At 33.7% G+C, this 22,108-nt stretch overlaps 1 protein-coding gene across 4 annotated transcripts in view; it reads left to right on the forward strand.

Annotated features, from left to right (window-relative positions):
* Positions 1-22,108, forward strand: part of ATRNL1 (attractin like 1) — an 839,413-nt gene that overhangs the window by 403,058 nt on the left and 414,247 nt on the right. For all 4 annotated transcript variants that reach the window (XM_024254146.3, XM_024254147.3, XM_054522910.2 and 1 more), the window contains one exon: positions 19,783-19,844. In XM_024254146.3, the coding sequence (XP_024109914.2) occupies positions 19,783-19,844 (62 nt within the window). The remainder of the gene's footprint in view (positions 1-19,782; positions 19,845-22,108) is intronic.

Here is a 22,108-nt window from a genome sequence, read left to right on the forward strand (position 1 = left end):
AGATGAGACAGGTGTCAGTTAATTTAGAAAGCTTCTTTGCCAAGGTTGAGGACATGCACCTGTGACACAGCCTCAGAAGGTTTTGATGACATGTGCCTAAGGTGGTTAGAGCACAGTTTGGTTTTATACATTTTAGGGAGACATAAGATGAACATTGATTCAGTCTGGAAAGGCAAGACAGCTGGAAGCAAAGATGGGAAGACTTGAAGGAGGGAGAGGGTTCTAGGTTATAGGTAGATAAGAGACAAATAGTTGCATTCATTTGAGTTTCTGATTAACCTCTCCAAAGGAGGAAGTCAGATATGCATTTATCTTAGTGAGCCGAGGGATGACGTTGAATGAAATGAGAGGCTGGTTGGCCCTAAGCAGTTTCCAGCTTGCTTTTTCCCTGTAGCTTAGTGATTTGGAGGCACCAAGGTTTATTTTCCTTTCACGTTTACTCCCTTTTCCTTTTAATCATCTTTTGGAGAAAGCATTTCAGAAGAAAATAAGTTTCTGGTCTCAGATTTTGTCTGATCTCTTATGGCTAGGATGCTTTATTATTCCTAGACAGGTAGGTCCCAAGTTATTAGGAAAGCTCATTTTTTGCAGGTTTTGAAGACTTATGTTTATGAAGAGAAAATAGGGGGAGGAAGGGAGAAAAACAACCACAAACAAAGGAACAATCCTGGATAATTGACACAGGCCACAGTACTTTGAAGTCCATCCCTCAGTAGGCATGTACGAATGTGGCTTATGTATGTAAATAGATTGCTGTTACATTTTCTGAAGTTTAAGTTGTTTAGCTTTAGTTTGCAGGGCTTCACGAAAGCACAGCTTAGTTTTCAGTAACTCCAAATTAGGAAATATGGGGAAAAAATAAGGAAAACACATTGAAAACATTAGTTTGCAGATTTGTAGTCAAGAAAAATTAGAATTTGATCCAAATCTTAGAAAATAATAAAAATTGAAAAACATTAGGCAAGACTAGAATCTAACATCAGATGTCCTATAGTTTTTGAAATATATTTTTTTTCTCCAGTTTCCCATGTTTATTAAAGACAAATCATGGTAGGACTGATTTGTTTTATTATACTTGGCCTCATTATTTGTATACAGTGCAGCAAGAATAATTTTTTTTTTGAAATGGAATTTTGCTCTTATTGCCCAGGCTGGAGTGCAATGGTGTGATCTCAGCTCATTGCAACCTCTGCGTCTGGATTCAAGCAATTCCCAGCCCCAGCCTCCCGAGTAGCTGGGATTATAGGCATGTGCCACCACGCCTGGCTAATTTTGTAATTTTAGTGGAGACGAGATTTCTCCATGTTGGTCAGGCTGGTCTCAAACTCCCGACCTCAGGTGATCCGCCTGCCTTGGCCTCCCAGAGTGCTGGGATTACAGGCGTGAACCACCATGCCTGTCCCAAATAATAATTTTTTTTTACAAAGGCTTTTAAATTGGCTTTGATGGAACTTTGTTTCATAGCAGAAATTTCAGGTAAGACTTTTTTTTTTTTTTTTTGAGATACAGTTTCGTTCTTGTCGCCCAGGCTGGAGTGCAATGGTGCGAGCTCCACTTACTGCAACCTCTGCCTCCTGGATTCAAGCAATTCTCCTTCCTGCCTTAGCCTCCCAAGTAGCTGAGATTACAGGCACCCACCACCATGCCTGGCTTATTTTTGTATTGTTTGGTAGAGACACCATGTTTGCCAGGCTAGTCTTGAACTCCTGACGTCAGGTGATCCACCCGTTTTGGCCTCCCAAAGTGCTGGGATTACAGGCGTGAGCCACTGTGTCTGGCCCAGGTGAGACTTTTTTAAAGCTGAGCCCAGCCACGGATTTGTACCATTAAATACCTATGAGTTGGGTGAATTCCTCTTCTCTTGAGGTTTCAAGATAAACTTGGGGCTCGTGGGCCTGTTAGAAAGTGACAGGCTATGGTTCATAACCCACAGGTTATGAACTCTGTACAGGGAATGTAGACAAGGTATGAGGCCAGTTTTTCCATGGGGCTTTTATTGGCTCCATAAGTTGTTTGATTCCTTAAAGGAAAGTACATCATTCCAGTTAATGCTTTGGTAAAAATAACCCATTTCTTCAGTCCTGTACTGTTACAAATTAAAACAGATTCTTATTGCACATTCCATAGTTATATGGAAATAACTATATTGCCATAAGTTAAGAATACTAACAAATAGTTTTTAAATTCTGTAGAAATCAGGTAGAGAGAAACCAATGTTGTTTATAGGAGTATACTAAATTATTAGAAGCTATTAATAGCTTTAAAGAAAAGTTTTCTTGACATTGAAAAAACAAAACAAAGGATTAGCAATGTTTTAAGCAAAAAGTTAAAAAGATTACTGTAGTTGTCTATTAGTTCAGTCCATGCAGTTAATTCCTGTTCTGCTTGACATTTATGAACATTTCAGCTCTCCCTGTGTCCTGAAATTTTTTCCTCTATTTAGATATCAAAATCTTCAAAGTTATCAGAGATTGCATTCAAGAGCACCTGTTAGAGTTTTATAGCTGATTATAAAACCCCCTTCTAAAGAGGACTAAAAGAAGACAATTGTCCTTGGATTAGAGAAGTTTTAAGATAGCCAAAGTTTAAGACACAATTAAGTAAATTTGTTATGTCTGTGGCACACAATAATTTAACATAACAATTATAATTATTACTGATAATGCACAGTAAGTTATATCAGAATTATGGGAGTTTTCCATAATTTTGGAATACATATCAATAACGTATTTATACAAATACAGCTCAGAGAAAACCACATGCCATTTTGTATTTGACAATGCTTCTTGTATAATTTTTATACCAAGTAAGCCAAATTATGTTTTTTTTGGACTCTAGGGACCCTAATATCTTAAAGGATTAATTAGGTTAGAAAAAGACATAATTTATAATTTTATTTTGGAAAGTTTGTTAAATATCAAAGCTTTAAAACACTTGATATAGCAGGTTATTGTAAAATAAGTTATTCATTCAACCGAAGTGCTAACTCGAGGATTTTTAAAAAGAGGCAAAAACCCTTATTCTTTGAGAGAGGAGACTTAATTTTCCAAACAAGAAGCCCTAGTAAAAATAGCATGAAGACAATTAAAATTTTTTTTAATTTTATAAACAATTTATAAAATTTTAATCCTGACCATAGGATATAACTTCCATAATCCTCTTATAACCTTTATTAAGGAGTCAGTTAATGCTTTAAGAAAACCTTGTTAATCTGACACAGCTGTACATATGCTGGTATTGCCTTAGTGTGCCTTTGACATTGATTATTGATTTATAGATAAACTGAACTGATTTTATCGTTAAAAATGGCCCTATAGCATTAGGAGAAATACCAAATGTAGATGATGGGTTGATGAGTGCAGCAAATCCCATGGCACGTGTATATCTATGTAACAAAACTGCACGTTCTGCATATGTTCCCCAGAACTTAAAGTATAATTTTTAAAAAAGGCCCTAACAGTCTCACATCCCCACCTCCTCTACGATAGTTCTTGGGCCTTGAGGAGTTGAATAGCTTTAATTTCTGGCCCTGTGTCTCAGGAATATAGTTTATTTTGACTGGCATATTTTACCGGGCCTGAAGATGAGGCTTTCACTGCTTTTAGTGTTTATGCTTTAGCAGGACTTGGTGTCCTTTTTAGACTCAGGATTTAAAACCAAGTAACTTAATATTACAGGGACTTTAAAAGCACATGAAGAAGGATACACGTATGTAATAACCTTAATTAAAAAAAATAATTTTATTTATTTTCCTAAGCAAACCAAAACTTAATAATAATAGCATAGGAATTGTTTCGATAAACTGTAAAATCTTTTAGGCCAGTTACCGAAGGGAAAAGAAAAGGCCTTTTGCACTGCACACAATATTATGTTGGAAGAAAATATTTTCTTTAGAGCTTTAAGAAAACATTGTTAGCCTCAGGCAATAACAAACAGAACATGAGGAAAAAAAATTATATGAGCTGAAAATGTGTTGAAGGAGAAGTTTTGCTATTTTACACCCTTAAAACGGGAGGGAAAACCTAAAACAGTGAGATGCAATAAAAGTTGAACATTGTGTTAAAAACAAATTAAAATCTCATATAATTTATTGAGTAAATCAATCCCTTAAGAAAATTTCATTGTTTTAACCAATTATGTAGTGTATGAGTGTTTTTGTATACATCAAGCCCAGTCTTTAGAAAGACCATTACAATTTCCCTTTAATTATAGACAACTTTATTATGTAAAAGTTTTATTTTTTTTAATAAATTTTCTTCTTGTGACTTACCCAGACTGTTCATGACATGCTTGGACTTTCTGGTTTGTCCTGAACATCACTTTTTCTTAAACAACCAGTTATTTTATTATAGGACTAAATCTACCCTACAAGATTTTTTTCATATTAAATTATTTTTCTTTAAGCTTTTTTACCAAAAAACCCTTTTTATTTTTACAACTTCCTTTACATCTTTCTTATTTCCTGGTTCCTTTTACCTTCTTAAAATATAACCTTTAAATTAGCTTTGAATTAGACAAAATTTGTTCACCTTTTCAAAAAGGACACACTTTTTTTTAAGAAAGAATGTTTTTATACAAATACATTATTATTGGAAAATGCCCAAATAATGAAATATCTATTATTTAATTTAGTATAACTTTAGATTTTAAATTATAACACTTTTGTTTACAAGTATTTATCCCATTACATTTAGCTAATTATTTTCTTTTTATCATTTACCTAGATTGTGTATGAAAACTGAAGTAGTCATTATTTAAAGTTATTGAACTGCCATTGCAAAATTATACCTGAGACAGTAAAAAAGATTTAATCTAACTGGCTTCATCTTGATTCTTGTTCATTCCTGGGTATTGGCTGAGCAAACTAAATTAGGAGGAATTTAGTTTATAGTTTAGCTTTGAATCAAAGATGAAGATAACATTCCCTTCCCAAAACAAACCGTATTGCCTGTGGACTAGTCCGCCTAAAGCCACAGAATTAGAAGTTATGGTAATCTTACTAAATTTAAGATGTATCTATTTTTATTAAACTCATATTATTGTCTTATTTACTAAAGATTATGGAAGCAAAGATTATTTTCTCTTGGGCTGGGTTTAAAGTTTATAGCCAAATTTTGACATTGTATAGTATTTGAAAGGAATAAGTATGAAATTACTTGATTAATAAATACAAAGAAAATGTATGCTGGCAATTCTTAAGACATTTTTAATATTACTTTACCAATAATTTTAAAGCTGGATTATTTATTAAAGATTTTACTTAAGTTAAATAAACTTGAAAAAGCATTTGACTAACCTTTTTTCATGATAAAGTATTTGATTTAAGCACTTTTATTTTCTTAAGCCAATTAGAGATCTTTTATATATTTTCAGTAGTGAAACATTGTGTACCCAACACAAAAATACATAGATGTATTAGGCATGCCGATAGAAGTACATCTCTAGATTTATAGATTTATAAAGACCTTTTTTCTTAGACTTTTAGATTCTTAATAACCTGTTTTATAACCCAGAGCAGTTTTCAGCTAAATAGTCTTAAATTTCCATATTAAAGGAGACAACTCAGGTGAAAATCAAATTACAAAATTTACATAATAAGGTACTGAGACAAAAAGTCTGGTGGTGCTAGAGGGAGATTAAAGATGGATGCCAAATTAAACATAAAATTATAGAAATCTATCATAGAATTGTATAAGGAGACCAATTTTATTTAGATACAGACTACCTATATTGTAACTGGATCTTTGCGCTCTGGGCAGAGCCCACACTGAATCCTGGGTCTCCAAAAAGGGAGAATAATTATGATCTTAGACTATGTGATGCTTTTACAGTGCACTTAAAATATTTCTTTTTAAACAAAGATATTTCTAAGTGTCTGAACTGCATGCTTCCTTAAAACCCAAAAGTAGCCTCTGTTGTAATAGGTATTTTAGTTAAAAAAATCAGGTTACAAAATACAAAAGCAAGCAGTTTATTAAAGAGCTGAGACAAACTTGTCTGTATATTCTCTTGGTATTCCATAAAAAACAAACAAAAAATAGAAGTTCCTCCCCAAAAGGGAGCTTGGTACCTTCTCTGATTTCTTTAAGGACCCCCAAGCTATTTTAAACTATTTTAGGTCCCTCATGCAGTAGATGGTGCAAGAGAAAGGAGAGAGAATAGATGTAAATGAAGAAAACAGAATTCAGTTAACTGAGAAGAAAAAATATTTTGCTCAAAAAAAGGCAAGGTTCTAGGAGAGAAAAAAAAGCATGAACGCCTTTTAAATACAAACAGGCACACGGACACACATACACACACACACATCTTGGATGTTAGCTTTTTATTAAGCTTAACCATTGAGCTCCTTTAAAAAAATTTTTAAAATCTCATTATCATATTTAAGCTAGGAGAAATTGCTGCTATTTCAGAAGTACCAAGTATCAAACCAGAAAGGGCTGGATTCAGGAACCAAATCCAGGGTGTCCTGGTGGAAGAAAAAAAAAAAAAGAAGGCAGAACCTTAGCTATTGAACTCCAGCATGGGTGGACAGCCATTGTTCTTTCAGTTTGGCCTGGCTAGTAAATAGGTGGCCTTGTTGTGTAAATGAAGCCCCTTTAGTAGTTAAAATTAAAAAAAATATTCATTTCTTTTTCCCTTTTGCTCTCCATTTTCTCCCCCACTACACCACCTTTGTGTGTGTGTGCGGTGGCAGGATGTCAGGGGTGGTGGTGGGGAATTTAGCCACTTCAGAGGCCTTGTTCCCCATAATTTGGAATTTTCCTTCAAATTTTATCAAGTCTGATAGAGTTGGTTAAACCCAATGGGAAAAAGACTGAAGGAACAATAAAAATAGGAACAAACATACAACAACAACAAAAACAGTTAAACAAACGACAGCAAACAAACAAGTTATGTGATTACTGAATATTGTAATGGTAAGGAGAAATTAAGACCAGCTGGTTGTTAAACTTAGCCAAGACAAAACCCCAATTTAGCTACTTACCTAGGGATGGGTCTCAGGCTGAAGACTGTACTCTACCATCCTAGAAGCTGGAAAAAAAACTAAAAAACAAAAACCTGAACTCATCTTCCCTGCTGCAGATGAGCTCAAACTCCGTAAAGGAGTTATCTGCCTTTCATCATCATGGAAACAGAAAATCTTGCCTTCCTTGTTGGAAGCAAGTAAAACTCCAAAAAAGGGAAGTTGTATGGCAAAATAAACTTTAGATCTTGACCAAATTTTGGGAGATCAGGGATTCTCTGGACGGTATGCTCCCAGACCTCAGCAAATTGTCCTATTTGAGCCATAATGTTCGCTCATGCTGATATCAAGCACCAATAGGAGATTTGTGAAAGGTCAGAGACATCTCCAGTCGGGATTCCCTTGTGGTTACCAAAATGTGAACCCCCAAAATCTGAGACAGATCTCAGTTAATTTAGAAAGTTTATTTGCCAAGGTTGAGGACATGCGCCTGTGACACAGCCTCAGGAAGTTTTGATGACATGTGCCCAAAGTGATTAGAGCACAGTTTAGTTTTATACATTTTAGGGAGACATGAGACATTAATTAACATACATAAGATGAACATTGGTTCAGTCTGAAAAAGTCAGGACAGCTTGAAGCAAAGGTGGGAAGACTTGAAGCAGGGAGGGGGCTTCCAGGTTATAGGTAGATAAGAGACAAATGGTTGCATTCCTTTGAGTTTCTGATTAATTTCTCCAAAGGAGGAAATCAGATATGCATTTATCTTAGTGAGCAGAGGAGTGACTTTGAATGAAATGGGAAGCAGGTTGGCCCTAGGCCGTTCCCAGCTTCATTCTTCCCTTTAGCTTAGTGATTTGGGGGCTCCCAGATTTATTTTCCTTTCTCAAGTGTTACATCTCTAGTAGATACTGCAATTCAATAAGTAAAAATGCTAAGATTTTTTGCCAGTTACTAGGAATATAATAATCGAATGTGTGATTGCAAATATTATAAAGTCAAATGAAGAAAAAGGACAGGTAACCTAATAATGATTGTACACTGTGACTAATTGTTGTTAGGAAAATATAGTACTTAAGAACTAGAGTCAGAATGCACTGATTTTCATTTCAGCTTCACTGCTTATTGACTGGATAACCTTCTAAGCCTTGATTTATCATCTATAAAATGAAATTAATGACATTACCTAATTGATGAGGTAACTCGGAGTATTAAGTCAGTTAATGTACGAAAAGTGATTAGCACAGTGCCTGGGAAATAGTAAGCACTTTATGAATATCAGCTCTTTTTAGTAGTAGTATTGTAGAAGTATATGTAGAGAAATCAGGAGTAAAATGAGGATTGCCATTCAGACAAAATCCAGAACTGGTAGGCAATGATTCTAGAATAAGAGTTACCCATGGGTGGAAGGTATAAGGGATGAGGGAAAAGTTTGTGCCAAACAGGGTTACAGAGGTTTGCTGATGTATGTCAAGTTTTTGAAACCGCCAGTATAGGCATACCTTGTTGTATTTTACTTCACATTATTGCACTTCAGAGATGTTGTAGTTTTTTTACTAATTGAAGTTTTGTGGTAACCATAGGTTAAGCAAGTCTGTTCGTGCAATTTTTCCAACATCTTGTACTCACTTTGTGTCTCTGTGCCACATTTTGGTTATTTAAAAAATATTTTTATTTTTTAAATTATTATTGTATGGATTATGGCAATTTGTGATCAGTGCTCTTCGATGTTACTTTTGTAATTGTTTTGGGATGCCACAAACTGTACCTGTATAAGACAAGTCAGCTTAATTAATGTGGTGTTTGTTCTGAGTGCTCCATTGACTGGAAGTTCTCTTGTCTCCATCTCCTTAAACCTCCTTTTCATTGAGACACAGCAATATTGAAATTAAGCTGTTTAATAATGCTACAATTGCTTCCCAGTGTTCAAATGAAAAGAATTGTTGCATGTCTTGTCACTTTAAATCAAATGCTACATGTGATTAAGCTTAGTGAGGAGGGCATGTTGAATGCCAATACGGCCAAAATCTAGGCCTCTTGTCCGAAGAATTAGCTGAACTGTGAATGCAAAGGAAAAATTCTTGAAGGAAATGAATGCTACTTTAGTAAACACACAAATCATAAGAAAATGAAATAGCCTTATTAATGATATGGAGAAAGTTTTAGTTGTCCGAATATAAGATCAACACCACTATAACATTCCTGTAAACCTAAGCTTAATTTAGAGTAGAGCCTAACTTTCTTCAATTCTGCAAAGTCTGAGAGAAGTGGGGAAGATGCAGAAGAAAATTTGGAAGCCAGCAGAAGGTGGTTTATGAGGTTTAAGTAAGGAAGCCATCTTCATAACAAAAGTGCAAGGTGGTGAAGCAATAAGTGCTGATATAGAAGATACATGTCTAACTTAATTGATGCAGTAGCTACACTAAATAACAGATTCTCAATGTATATGAAACAGCTTTCTAAAAGAAGATACCACCTACGAATTTTATAGCAAAGAAGACATGTAAATGCTTGACATCAAAATTCAAAAGACAGGATGACTTTCTTGTTAGGAGCTAATGCATCTGGTGATTATGAGCCTTGGTAATGAGCCAGTGCTCATTTACCCTTCTGAAAATCTTACAGTCCTTAAGAATTATGATAAATATGTTCTGCCTATGTTCTGTAAATGGAACAATAAAGCCAGCATGACAGCATATCTATTTACAGTGTGGTTTACTGAATATTTTAAGCCCACTGTTGAGGCCTACTGCTTAGAAAAAAAAAGACTTCTTTCAAAATATTACAGCTCATTCACAATGTACCTAGTCACTCAAGAGCTTTGATGGTGATGTGCAAGGAGATTAATGCTGTTTTCATGCCTGCTGACACAATAACTGATACGGTTTGGGTGGCGTTCCCACCAAAATCTCATGTTCAGTTATAATCCCCAGTGTTGGAGGTGGGGGCCTGGTGGGAGGTGATTGGATCATGGGGATGGATCCTTCATGAATGGTTTAGCACAATCCCCTTCTTGCTGTTCTCTTGGTGCTGATAGTGAGTGAGTTCTTGAGAGATCTGGTTGTTTAAAATTGTGTAGTACCCCCTCTGCACTCTCTCATTCCTGCTCCTGTGCCTGCTCCGCCTTCATCTTGCACCATGATTCTAAGTTTACTGAGGCCTCCCCAGAAGCCTTGCAGATGCCAGCATCATGCTTCCTGTACAACCTGTGGATCTATGAGCCAATTAAGCCCCTTTTCTTTATAAATTACCCGGTCTTGGGTATTTCTTTATAGTAATGCAAGAATGGTCTAAGTACAATAACTATTTGGCAGCCTGTGGGTCAAGGAGTAATTTTGATTTTGTGTACTATTTTTATTAAAATACATTTTGTAAGGCTATAGCTGACATAGGTGATGATTCCTCTGATGAATCTAGGCAAAGAAAAATCTCTGGAAAGAATTCACCATTCTTACTGCCTTTGATAACATTCATGATTCATGGGAGTAGATCAAGATATCAACATTAACTTGAGTTTGGAAGAAGTTGATTCCCACCGTCATGGATGACTTTGAGGGGTTCTAGATATTAGTGGAAGAACTAACTGCACTTGTGGTAGAGATAGCATGAGTAATATTAATAGAATTATAAGTGGAGTTTGGAGATGTACTGAATTGCTGCAATGTAATGATAAAACTTTATTAATGAGATGTTGGTTTTTATGGATGAGTAAAGAAAGTAGTTTCTGGAGATGGAAACTTTTCCTGGTGAAGATGCTGTGAACATTGTTGAAATGACAATGAGTTGGAATATCACATAAACTTGATAAAGAAGCAGCTGGATTTGAGGATCGACTCCAATTGCAAAAGAAGTTCTGTTAGTAAATTTTTATGAAACAGCATTGCATGCTGCAGAGAAATCTTTCATGAAAGGTGCAGTCAGTCATTGTGGCAAATATCATTGTTGTCTTATTTTAAGAAATTGCCACAGTCACTCCAACCCTCAGGAACCATTACCCTGATCAGGCAGCAGCTGTTAACATTGAGGCAAGACCCTCCACCAGCAAAAGAAAACATGCTAAAGGCTCAGGTGATCATTAGCATTTTTTAGCCATAAAGTATTTTATATATATTTTCTTCTAGACATAATATTATTGCACATTTAATAGGCTACAGCATTGTGTAAACATTACTGTTATATGCACTGGGAAACCAAAAAAAATTTGTGACCCACTGTATTGCGATATTAACTTTATTGCAGTAGTCTGTAACTGAACTTGCAACATCTCCAACATATGCCTGTACTGTTATTTGACTGCAGTGTTAATGCTATTGGTAGAGAAAGAAGCAAGGCTAAGTTTCTAAGATTGATATATGATATGTTAATGTGATTGGATGTCATAAAACTGAGGGAGAAACACGGAGGAAATTTAAGCAAGGGAATTAAGAAGTGTTTGGAGGAGAATCACAGAAACCTCTTTTGGGGTTAAAGAGAGCACTTTGTCAGTTAAGTTTGTGTATTAAACCATGAGGAAAGTTGTGAGTGCCTTCATTCGTTAGGCATGTGTTTGCTGTAGAAAGAACTTAAACTATGTAATGTTTATAAACAATATCCAAGGATTTATCATCAGAATAATGTGCTATAATACTTATGCATAACTGTCTGGTATATTTATTCCTCATGTTTTATTCCAGAAATATGTTTTATTTTGTCTTTTACAATTGTCTATTTTCTGTGTAACCATATTTTTAAAAATATTACCTTGTCTGAATTATATACGTTATTATTGTATTAATTATCTGTTGAAAGTTTATATGGAATAGATTATCATCGTGGATCTTAGTAACAGCTAATTTAATCTCCAATTTGAATTTGTTTATATTTTTCAAAAGAACAAGTAAGAATATAACCTAATAAGATCTCAGGTTGCTTGCCTGAAACAGCCCGATTGTCTTTAAGATATGACTAACTAGCATCCTTTATGTAACTACGCTTTTTAATCCAAATAGTGGTTTGCAAGATCCTCTCTTTCCCTTCAGTTCATTAGATGAACTTGATAATTTTAGCACATTCTTTTATATTATATTTTCATTTTTGTTTATCTGAAATATTATATCAGAGTTTATTATGTATGGCAAACTGACATTTTGCCCAAACACATCAATTTATCTTTCATAAAATAAGAAATTTTCTCTCACAAATTTTGACATTTTGTAGTAAATATCAAGCTATTAATCTACTTCTCTGTCCAAATGCATTTAATGCAACTTTTTCATAAAATCATAAAATTTAAAATATTGATCATTATTATTAATTCATTAAAAATATAGCATATCTTAAATTCAAGTTTTAGATTTTGGACATATTTTCAATATGAATTTACATTTATATTTGAATTGACAAAATGTATTATCAGGGTTACTGTAGTTTCAGCTAACTTAATTTTTAGCATGTTGTCTTATCAATTATTTTGAGGGTTCTTTAAACAGATGGGGAAGATGAGAATATGAAATTGTGTCATTAATCAGTCTTTATTTTGATTATTTTTTGAATAATCACTGTATAATGAATAACATTATTACAGAAGACAGAATTACAAAGGTGCATTTATACTGGCTTAAGTTTTAAAACTAACTTTAAATGTAACTTGTGTAAACATGTCATATTTTTCATGGGAATACCACAGAACTAAATGGAAAACGTTATTTGCAAGAGTCATATTCTAGCCATGGCATCAACAAATAGGTATCTTCCTAATTAGAACATAATAGATTTTACAGTCATAAATATCCCATACCCTGAGAAGATATACTTTCATAGAAAGTACAAATTTAGAATATTGTTGCCGTTATTGATTTGTCTCACTGTTTTTTAAAAGCAGTTGGCTAAATAAACATTCTTTTAAGATGGTATCATTTTTAATACATTAAGAAATAATATTTCATGTAATGCCACCTAATTGAGACACAATAACATCTGTACCTTCTTCCTTTCATAGCTCTTAATAAGGATATATGAAGTCCTAAGAATACTTCCGTGCTAAATCTTGCTATTGAATCTATTTATTCTATAAATTTCTTGACGTTATTTATTTATATTTTAAATATTTCTAAATTACATTCATTTATTTATAACAATTTATTTATTTATTCAATAGTTTTAATGAGTGCTTTCTATATACTGTCTACCAACTACTGTTCTAGTCATTGGAAGAGTGCTGTGAAGAATATGAACAAGGCTACTATTCTCGAGGAGCTTACATTTTAGTGGGGAAAAGACATTTTAACTAGTGATCAACCAGTAAAATAAAATAATTTTAGATTGTAGTTTGAAAAGCATAGTTTTATACAATACTATAGAGTAAGGGGGCGGTAAACTACTTTACATGAGTGTCTTTAAGAAGTGTAATATTTACGGTGAGACCTACATGATACAGAGCAAGCCATATGAAGACCAGTTGCCCTACATCACTTAAGAATGATTCTCCTTTGTGCTTATTCCTTTTCCTAGAAACCAGGCTTGTCCAACCTGCAGCCCACAGGCCACATGCAGCCCAGGACAGCTTTGAATGCAGTGCAACACAAATTTTGTCAACTTTCTTAAAACACTATGAGATTTTTTGCGATTTGTTTTTTTGTTTTTAGCTCATCAGCTATTGTTAGTGTTAGTGTGTTTTATGTATGGCCTAAGACAATTCTTTTTCTTCCACTGTGGCCCAGGGAAGCCAAAAGATTGGTCACCCTGCACTTTCCAGTTTTATTAGAAGGGACCTGGAATTGCTGTATGCTATTGTAGACAGAGAAAAACTGAGAATAGCCAGATACACTTGAACCTAATGCTGTGCTTCATTTCTTTCTGCTCTCTGTATCAAATTTTTCTGTTTGATCTCAGCACTTCTGCATATTTTTAGATGTTAAAAAGCGATTTCTTGTCCCACCCATGTAAATAGTAGAAGACAGGATATTTTTCATGTTCTTTTTTCTCATAGCACTTACTGAGTTCCAACATATTATATAATTTATTATTATCGCCATTTATTATCTGCTCTCCCAGTAAGAATTTTTTCACTGCTAGCTTTTATTTTTAACTGATACATCCAAGTACCTGGTACAATGCCCAGAATATAATAGATACTTAGTGATTTATTTGATATATGCATAAATGTATACCCCTTAAGAGGGAATCTTGAAAGAGAATCTGATTGAGTTAGTGTCTGCTTGGCATTGCTTACTAATTTTACCAAATCATCCTTGGATCTGCCTTCCATTTCCATAATCAATTATATCTTATTTTTAAAGTATATACCTGACAATGGACTGCAACAGTATTTTCCATAGACAATTTCCTGTGGAATTTTCTATGGAAAGTCTCGGGTGGAGGAACATTTTGAAATATTTGTACAACAAATTGTAGTGCTGACTCTTCTGTTGAATAGCCAGTATGGAATATATTCAACCTGAGCCTGTAGCCTCCAGATGGGACTCCAAGTACAAAAACTGCTTGTGCTGAGTCTACATTTACTCTTGAGTGCCATTTATTTTAACAGATTAGTTACTCTGAGTGTCCCTTGCATCAGTTTTTAAGAAAGTCTGTATTTCAGATGGTACTTTTTATAGAAACTTTACCCATAAACTTCATCCCACCATTAATACTCATTATTGTAAAACGTAGGAGAGTATTGTCTGTAGCAGGAGTTGGTTGAGGTCTTCAATCAGTACTTTACTTAATGTTCAAGTATCATGTGTAACCTAATTTGAACTGCAGCTATTATTTTTGGTAATTTTAGAAACAGTGTTAATTTTGGGAGGTCCAAGTGTCTCATCACGCCCAAGAAGTGGTATTTCAGCATATTCTCTGAAAACAAGCTGGAATCAAAATAGCATTCATATTTCTTATGAAAACTTTTACATTTGTATTTATTATATTTATTAATAGGTAAAGATAGATAATATAATTATTTCAAGTTTTAGAATGTTTTGGTTCTTTACTTTGTGACTTTTACTTGAAGAAATAGTCATTTTCCTCTGGCTACTTTATTTATTCAAATATTCTTTGGGCAGATGTAAAAAAAATATAGAGAGATGTTTCATGTGTGCCTATGTCTTGCTTACTTGCCTGAAATTATGATCTTTCTTATAAGGTACTTAGTTATATGGACCCACAGATGGCAGGTAAACCATAATAAAATTCTGCAGTTCCAGCCTGAATCATGTGCTTCATCAATTTAAGTATATTGTTACTCTGTTGGTTACTCCCACTACTTATACACCATTTAAATTAAAGAAATGCCAAATCCTTTATATGTTAAAGAATGGCAGATATTTGGGAGTGATAATGAGTTAAATAGGGATTGCACAAAGGGATTAGTGAAGACCCATATTTGAATATTATATATTTTAATAATTAATACTTTTTTCCCCTAAAAATATGCCACTTGCTCTTTGAAAATTTTCCGTCTCAGTTCCTTTCCCCACTTTTGTTGGACCTTCTTTGTTTTGTCTATATTTATTTTGTTCTGCTTAATTTTGATTTTCACTTTTAGCAGTTTCTCATTATGAGACCAGTCCTGGAATATAGATTTGACTGGTTGCTTTTGAAAATTCATGTACTCCAACTGTTCCAGGCTTCTTTAGAACTTCCTCAGGATCCCTTCAACTAACCTACTCTTGTATTGTGTAACTCTACACTTCTGTTTTCACTTCCTTATTCAAATTGGCCTGGCCTAGTTCCAGTTAATACCTTTTTGAAACTTTTGAATTTTCCTATTGATTCCCTCTTTTTCCTGCCTCATAGACACTGGTACCTTCCACAGCTTAAGTTTGTCGTTTACCCGTACCAGTTTATGTTTTGACATTTAAGGGGATAATCTGCCATTTACTTTTGTTAGAATAGTTGTTCTTTTTTTTTTTTTTGGCTTTTCAATTTAGCTACTATATATTTTAATATTGGAAGTCAAGGATATCAAAAACTATCCGGCTACTCCCACTACCCACTCAGAACTCTGTCCCTTGGATTGCATTTTTTAATTTCTAAGTAGTTAAGCTTGTTTTGGCCATATGTGAAATTATAGTTTTAATTTAATTTTATTGGAATATGTTAATATAGCTCATAAAAGCTACCATTTAGATTTTTAAAATACTTTCTCTGTACAATGTTTATTGTCTTCTTTTTAAAATGTTCTATGGATTAAAAATATATTTTAAATCATCTGTGTTCTTGATGATTTCTGCTCTGTTTTGTAACATAACTTCTTGAAAGTTCAGCCTGTAGTTTGTTTCTACTTTGTCATGTTCCACATTCTCCTTATATTATTCTGTTTATATTAACATACCCACCACTCTGTTGGAAGTTCATTTGTTTAAATGACTCATGAAGTTCATGTTGTCAAATCCAGTAGCCATATTTTCATCCTTATCTTAACCAACAAAATCAACCACTAGTTTCTTCTTGCAACATTTGTGTTCTTTGACCGTCTTGACACAACCCTTTCCTGGTTTCCTCCCACCTGCCTTTCCGCTTCTTTTTTTTAAGCTCTAATAATGGGGTGGCCCTGAATATCCTCTTAGAGATAATTTCTCCTGCATCTATTCTGTCTCCTAGGGACTATCATACAAGTACATGATTTAAGATGACATTTATATTCCTTTGATTTCCAAATTTTTAAATCTAACCTTTCCTCTGAGCTTCAAGCTAGTAGTTACTGTCTACTCTTGAACATTTAATAGGTATTTCACATTTAACATATTCTAAGTAAGTTTTCCTTTCCTTATTTCTCCCTTGCTCCTCATGGCACTTTTCTATTCTCAGTAAGTAGAAATATCATCTTTCCACTTGTTCTTGTGAGAGCAAACTGCAATAGTCATGATTGATTGTTCTCCTTCATTCACCTGTCATATCTAATCCTTCTTCATTCACCTGTCATATCTAATCCTTCAGCACGTCTCCTCACTTCTCTCTCTAAATTATGTACCTAACTACTTATTTTTGTCTTGATGACTACTACTCTTGTGCAAGCTACTATCGCCTTATGACTAGAAAAATCAAATATCCTCCTCTCTTATCTTCTGAATTTCCCCAATTATTTCTCTCTCACCCAACAGCCAGAATGATATTTTTCTTGAGAGTTAGATCATGTCATTCCCATAACTCAAAACTTTCCATGGGTTCCCATTGCCCTTATAATATATTTCGAACTCTTTGTCATGGCCAACGACCTATGTGACTTGCTTTTTGCTTTCTAATCTGAATTTATTGACAACTACTCTGTCCTTTGCTCACAATACTCCAGATCTTATGACTTTTCATAAACATGTCTAACCTAATCGTCATCTTTTACACTTGAGAAACCTCTACCAACAGATATTTGTGTGGTTTTAAACTTCTTATTTGGATATAAGCTCATATATCACCCCTTTAGTGAGGCCAGCAGCTCTAACCACCTGATCCAAATTAGCCGCAAATCCTCCTTGCTCATGTCATCTTTGTTTTTTTCCACTCAAAACACCACTGTCAACAATTATGATATCCCCCTACAAGTTTACCTGGTTATTTTCTCCCTCCTGCTATTAGAACATAAACGCCAAAATAATAGGAGCTTTGTCTTATTACAATGGTGTCGCTAGCACCTAGAACAGAGCTTGTTTAGTGACTATTTCTTGAATATTTTTACATGATTTAAATGATTTAAGTAGATCAATTTTGTGTCTGTTTGATCAGATAACTTTTAAAAGAGATATGCATGTTAATAATTTCTTCCAAAATTTTGCCATTATCAAATTCCCCTTATATGTCCAGGCATTGTGTTTTTACTTACTTGGCCTGTAATTTTGGTGCATATTGTTTTATTATTGTTATATTTTCTTTGTCTCAGTGTTTTATTTGATCAGGTTTTGACTTTGAATTTCACTTTGCTATTAATATTGGTTTATATGTTTTATTGTTAAGTGCCTATTATATCTTCTTACAGTATTTTATATTTTAGATAAAAATGTGTCACTGTTCTATATGTGTTTTCTGCTAAAAATGTAAAGCTGAATTTTATCTTTACTGCAAAAATCTCTGTCTTTCAATGTGGATTCAGCCTGTTGACATTTATTGCATTTGCACTTTATCTTATTCAGTTAATTTTATGTTATGTTTATTATTTTATTTGTTATTTCATCTGTTCTCTTTTTTTATATATTTGCTAATTTATTCAAGCCTTTGTTCAAGGTCCTTATGCCCCCTTTTCATTTAGGTATTTATCAACATTGCATAAGGTTTCCTCCTATTCCAATTTGTCTTAAATAAACTAATTTTCTTTATTATGATTTCAAAATAGTTTCATTTTGAAGATTTTTCCTGTTCTTATTGTTTCCAGAATTCTGTTACCATGGATTTAAGTTCTTGTTGACAGTATTCTTTGATAAGCTTCATTTCTATGACATTCTTATGGACAATCACCTGGGAAGAAAATTCGTTCTTTTAAACTTTAAAAGATGTTTTTTCTTTAATCTTTTATGATATTTTCACCTATAACCAATCTCCTATGCCAATTATCTTTCTTCAGCCTTTGTATAAGTGTTTCATAATTCAATAGCTTAGAAGCTTGTAGGAAATGAATATTACTATATTTAAGCTTACATGTAGATGCCAAAGAATCATTTTCTCAACTTACTGTAATTCTTTACATAAGAAATACTGACATCCCTTATTTTAGAATGCCATTTAAATTCCTTAGTGTTCTTTCCTTGCACTGAAAGCTGGGACAGTTATAGGATTAATTTCCTTTGTTTTTCTTCACTCAGGGATCATAATCTCTGGCCACTTGTCCAATGCCTGAAATTGGTTGTTTCAGGTACTTCACCTAGTTTTCCAGTTATTTACAGCAGGAGAGAAAACTCATTCCTTTTAGTCCATTTTCAGTAGAAATTCTATTATGTTTTTGAAACATTTTCATAAAATATTATTAAAAGAAAAAGAGATTTTGATACCTGAATGGTTTAGCTTCAGCAGTGTGGGAAAACTCACTTATATTTACATCTCATTTATACATGATACAAAAGTTTAATAATGTTTATATTGTAACTTTTACATACCAGAAATTATGGTAAACATTAAATTTCTATTAATTCAGTTAGATTTTCTGTAACATTATAAGGTAGATGCTTTTATTATTACCATTCGCATATGGGAAAACTGAGAAATAGACTAGTTTTTCAAAATATACAGGGCTAGTAAGTGAAAAACCACATTACACAATCAGTATTCTCTATCCAGATGCTATATTGTTGATTGATACACTATAATACAGTTCCTCAGGACAGATGTTATAGTATGATCTCTATAATGTTAACAGAAATGGAGAATGACTTTAACTTTTTGGCTACTTTCACCTTTTAAAATTAACTTATTAACAAGTTTCAAAATGATGTGACATATTTTATTATTTGAATGGTTTGTAACAAAACATTTGTATATATATATGAAGCTTCCCCAGATGAAGATATATAGGGAGAAAATTCCCTGTTTTCTTACCTGAGTTGAAATGTGGGTGTTTTGGTTAGGCATATGTAATCTGTCATAGCATTTCACATGAAACTCTTAGCGTGCATCCTTAAAGTAATTTTCTAATAGTTTTTAAAATATTTAATGTCATATTCTACACTATGACCATCATTAGCAGTTGGATATATTAGGTATTCTAGATGAAATTTTGATTCCATCACATATTTGATTTATAATATCATGATCCAAATGTCTTGGTGATTTAGAAAAACTATGGTTACAAATGTCATGAAATATCACCACAGGTTTTAGAGAAGAACATACTTTCAATTTTTTTTATTTTGATTTTTCAGATTGCATTCTCACAACACAATACAATCATGGACCTTGTGCAGTTTTTTGTCACCTTCTTCAGGTAAAAGTTTGCTTTGACTGACTTTGAACTTGTCAAGCCTATATTCTGATATATGTCCTGTCAATCTGTTAGATAATCAACCAATTCTATAACCTTAAAGTATCATAGAGTATGTCTTAAATAGCTTTATATGCTTAAATATATCCCACAGAGCAGAGGGAACATAGCTGAAATGTACTTGTGCAAGATTATTTTGCGGTTACACTACTTAATAGCTAACGGATTCAGTGGAAAGAGGATAACTTTGTGTCCCCCATCACAAAAATAATTATGGCCTGTTTTAATTAATGAAGTTAACAAGCATGCACCACATGGATTAGTTACATCTACAAGAACTAAACCAATTTGTTTATTTCTTAGTTAATTTTGTTAATTGTGTGACATATTCGTTGTAGGTTCATGAAAAGGGTTCCACAGTGAAGCAGCTTTGTAAAATGCTGCATGTCCTAAAGTTAAATAGCGCTCTTTTGGTTGGTTTTCAACTGGCATTACTTCTCAGAACTTTTAAAATGCTAATTTGCAATATGTCATTCTACAAGAGAGGTTATAGTTTGTAGCATTTCTCAAAACATGAAAACTGTTTTCAGGGAACATTTATTTTCATTTCCATGGGACGTAAATGTAGAGACTCTGGGTTAGGAGTTTAAGTTATAAAATATCTGTGTTATGAGATCGTAGATCCTCTGGATTGGAAGAGATCTTATTTTTGTTAACATTATTATTCACGTGTGAAGTTTATGCTGGTCATTTCGGTGCCTTTGTACAAATTAGACAAATATGACTTCTCCTTCTGGCAGATAAAGCCCCACATCGTGGCACACAAGTTTGGAAATAGTGCAGTATGAATTTTAACTCACCAACTTGGCTGGGCTGCCATACAGTAAAGACCTGCACAACTCAATCCTTAGCACAGATGATGTATTTGGAACTTGTCTAAACACAAAGTAACCATAATCTTGTTGATTGTCTTGTCCAGATATCCATAAAGTATTTGAATTTCTAATATCTTCTTCACTGGAGTCAGCAAACATTTTCCATTAAGGGCCAGATAGTAAATATTTCAAGATTTGTGGGCTGTATGGTCTTCATCGCATCTATGCAACTTTTCTGCTATAGTGTTAAAGCAGACAAAGCCAATATGGAAACAAATGGGAGTGGCTGTGTTCCAATAAAACTTTATTATAAAAACAGCTGGTGGATTGAATTCAGCCTGTGGACATAGTTTGCCCAACCACTGATCAGTTTTATGCCTGAATGCCTTTAATGACAGGAAGCTCACCAGCTACTCAGATGGCATTTTCTATCATCAGATAACAAATTGTTCTTTATAACTGAGCTGAAATCTGCCTCCCTATGATATCTCTCCTAATTCCTCCATATGGGCCCATATATAATAATTTCAATTTCTCATTTCCATTTACAGCCCTTCAGATTTGTAAAGTATTTTCTACAGTTTACACATTCCTTGTTCATTTTTCTACTTCTCTTCATAAGAGAAACCTTTGCCATATTGGTCAGTTTACTCTGAAAAAAATCATGTTCATCCATGCACCTTAAAATATTATAATTTCTATAATGTATTTCTATAAACATATTTATCACTAATATGTGTAAAAAGTGCATTCGTACTTTAAATTGTTCCTTAAAATGAAATTTGATGAAACATCTTAAATATGTTTAATATTTTACAACTTTGTACTTCAGAAAACAAATGAATTTTAAGGCTATTAACAAAGTTACGATATGGTTTTAGAAAGTACTAGAAGTTACAATTGAACAAGCATTATTGAATGCATTAAAACAACTTTTGTTGTTGTTGAGACAGGGTCTCACCCTGTCACCCAGGCTGGAGTGCAGTGGCGCTATTTCGGCTCACTGCAACCTCCACCTCCCGGGTTCAAGCAATTCTCCTGCCTCAGCTCCTGAGTAGCTGGGATTACAGGCACCTGCCACCACGCCCAGCTAATTTTTGTATTTTTAGTAGATACGGGGTTTCACCATGTTGGCCAGGCTGGTCTCAATCTCCTGACCTCAGATGATCTGCCCACCTCGGCCTCCCAAAGTGCTGGGATTACAAGTGTGAGCCACCATGCCTGGCCTAAAAAAACTTTTTGATGCAGAATAGTCTGGAAGAAAATTCACTGCAAGTTTGGTTAAGTACAAAATTTCACAAAGTTGAATATGTATGTAAATTATTTGAGTTTTGAGGTTTTTTATTTTAAGCTTTTGAATTTGTGTGCATATTTAAATTTAATAGCTCTTTT

This window comes from Pongo abelii, chromosome 8 (genome assembly GCF_028885655.2).
Source record: "Pongo abelii isolate AG06213 chromosome 8, NHGRI_mPonAbe1-v2.0_pri, whole genome shotgun sequence".
In the NCBI taxonomy this organism is placed as follows: Eukaryota; Metazoa; Chordata; class Mammalia; order Primates; family Hominidae; genus Pongo; species Pongo abelii.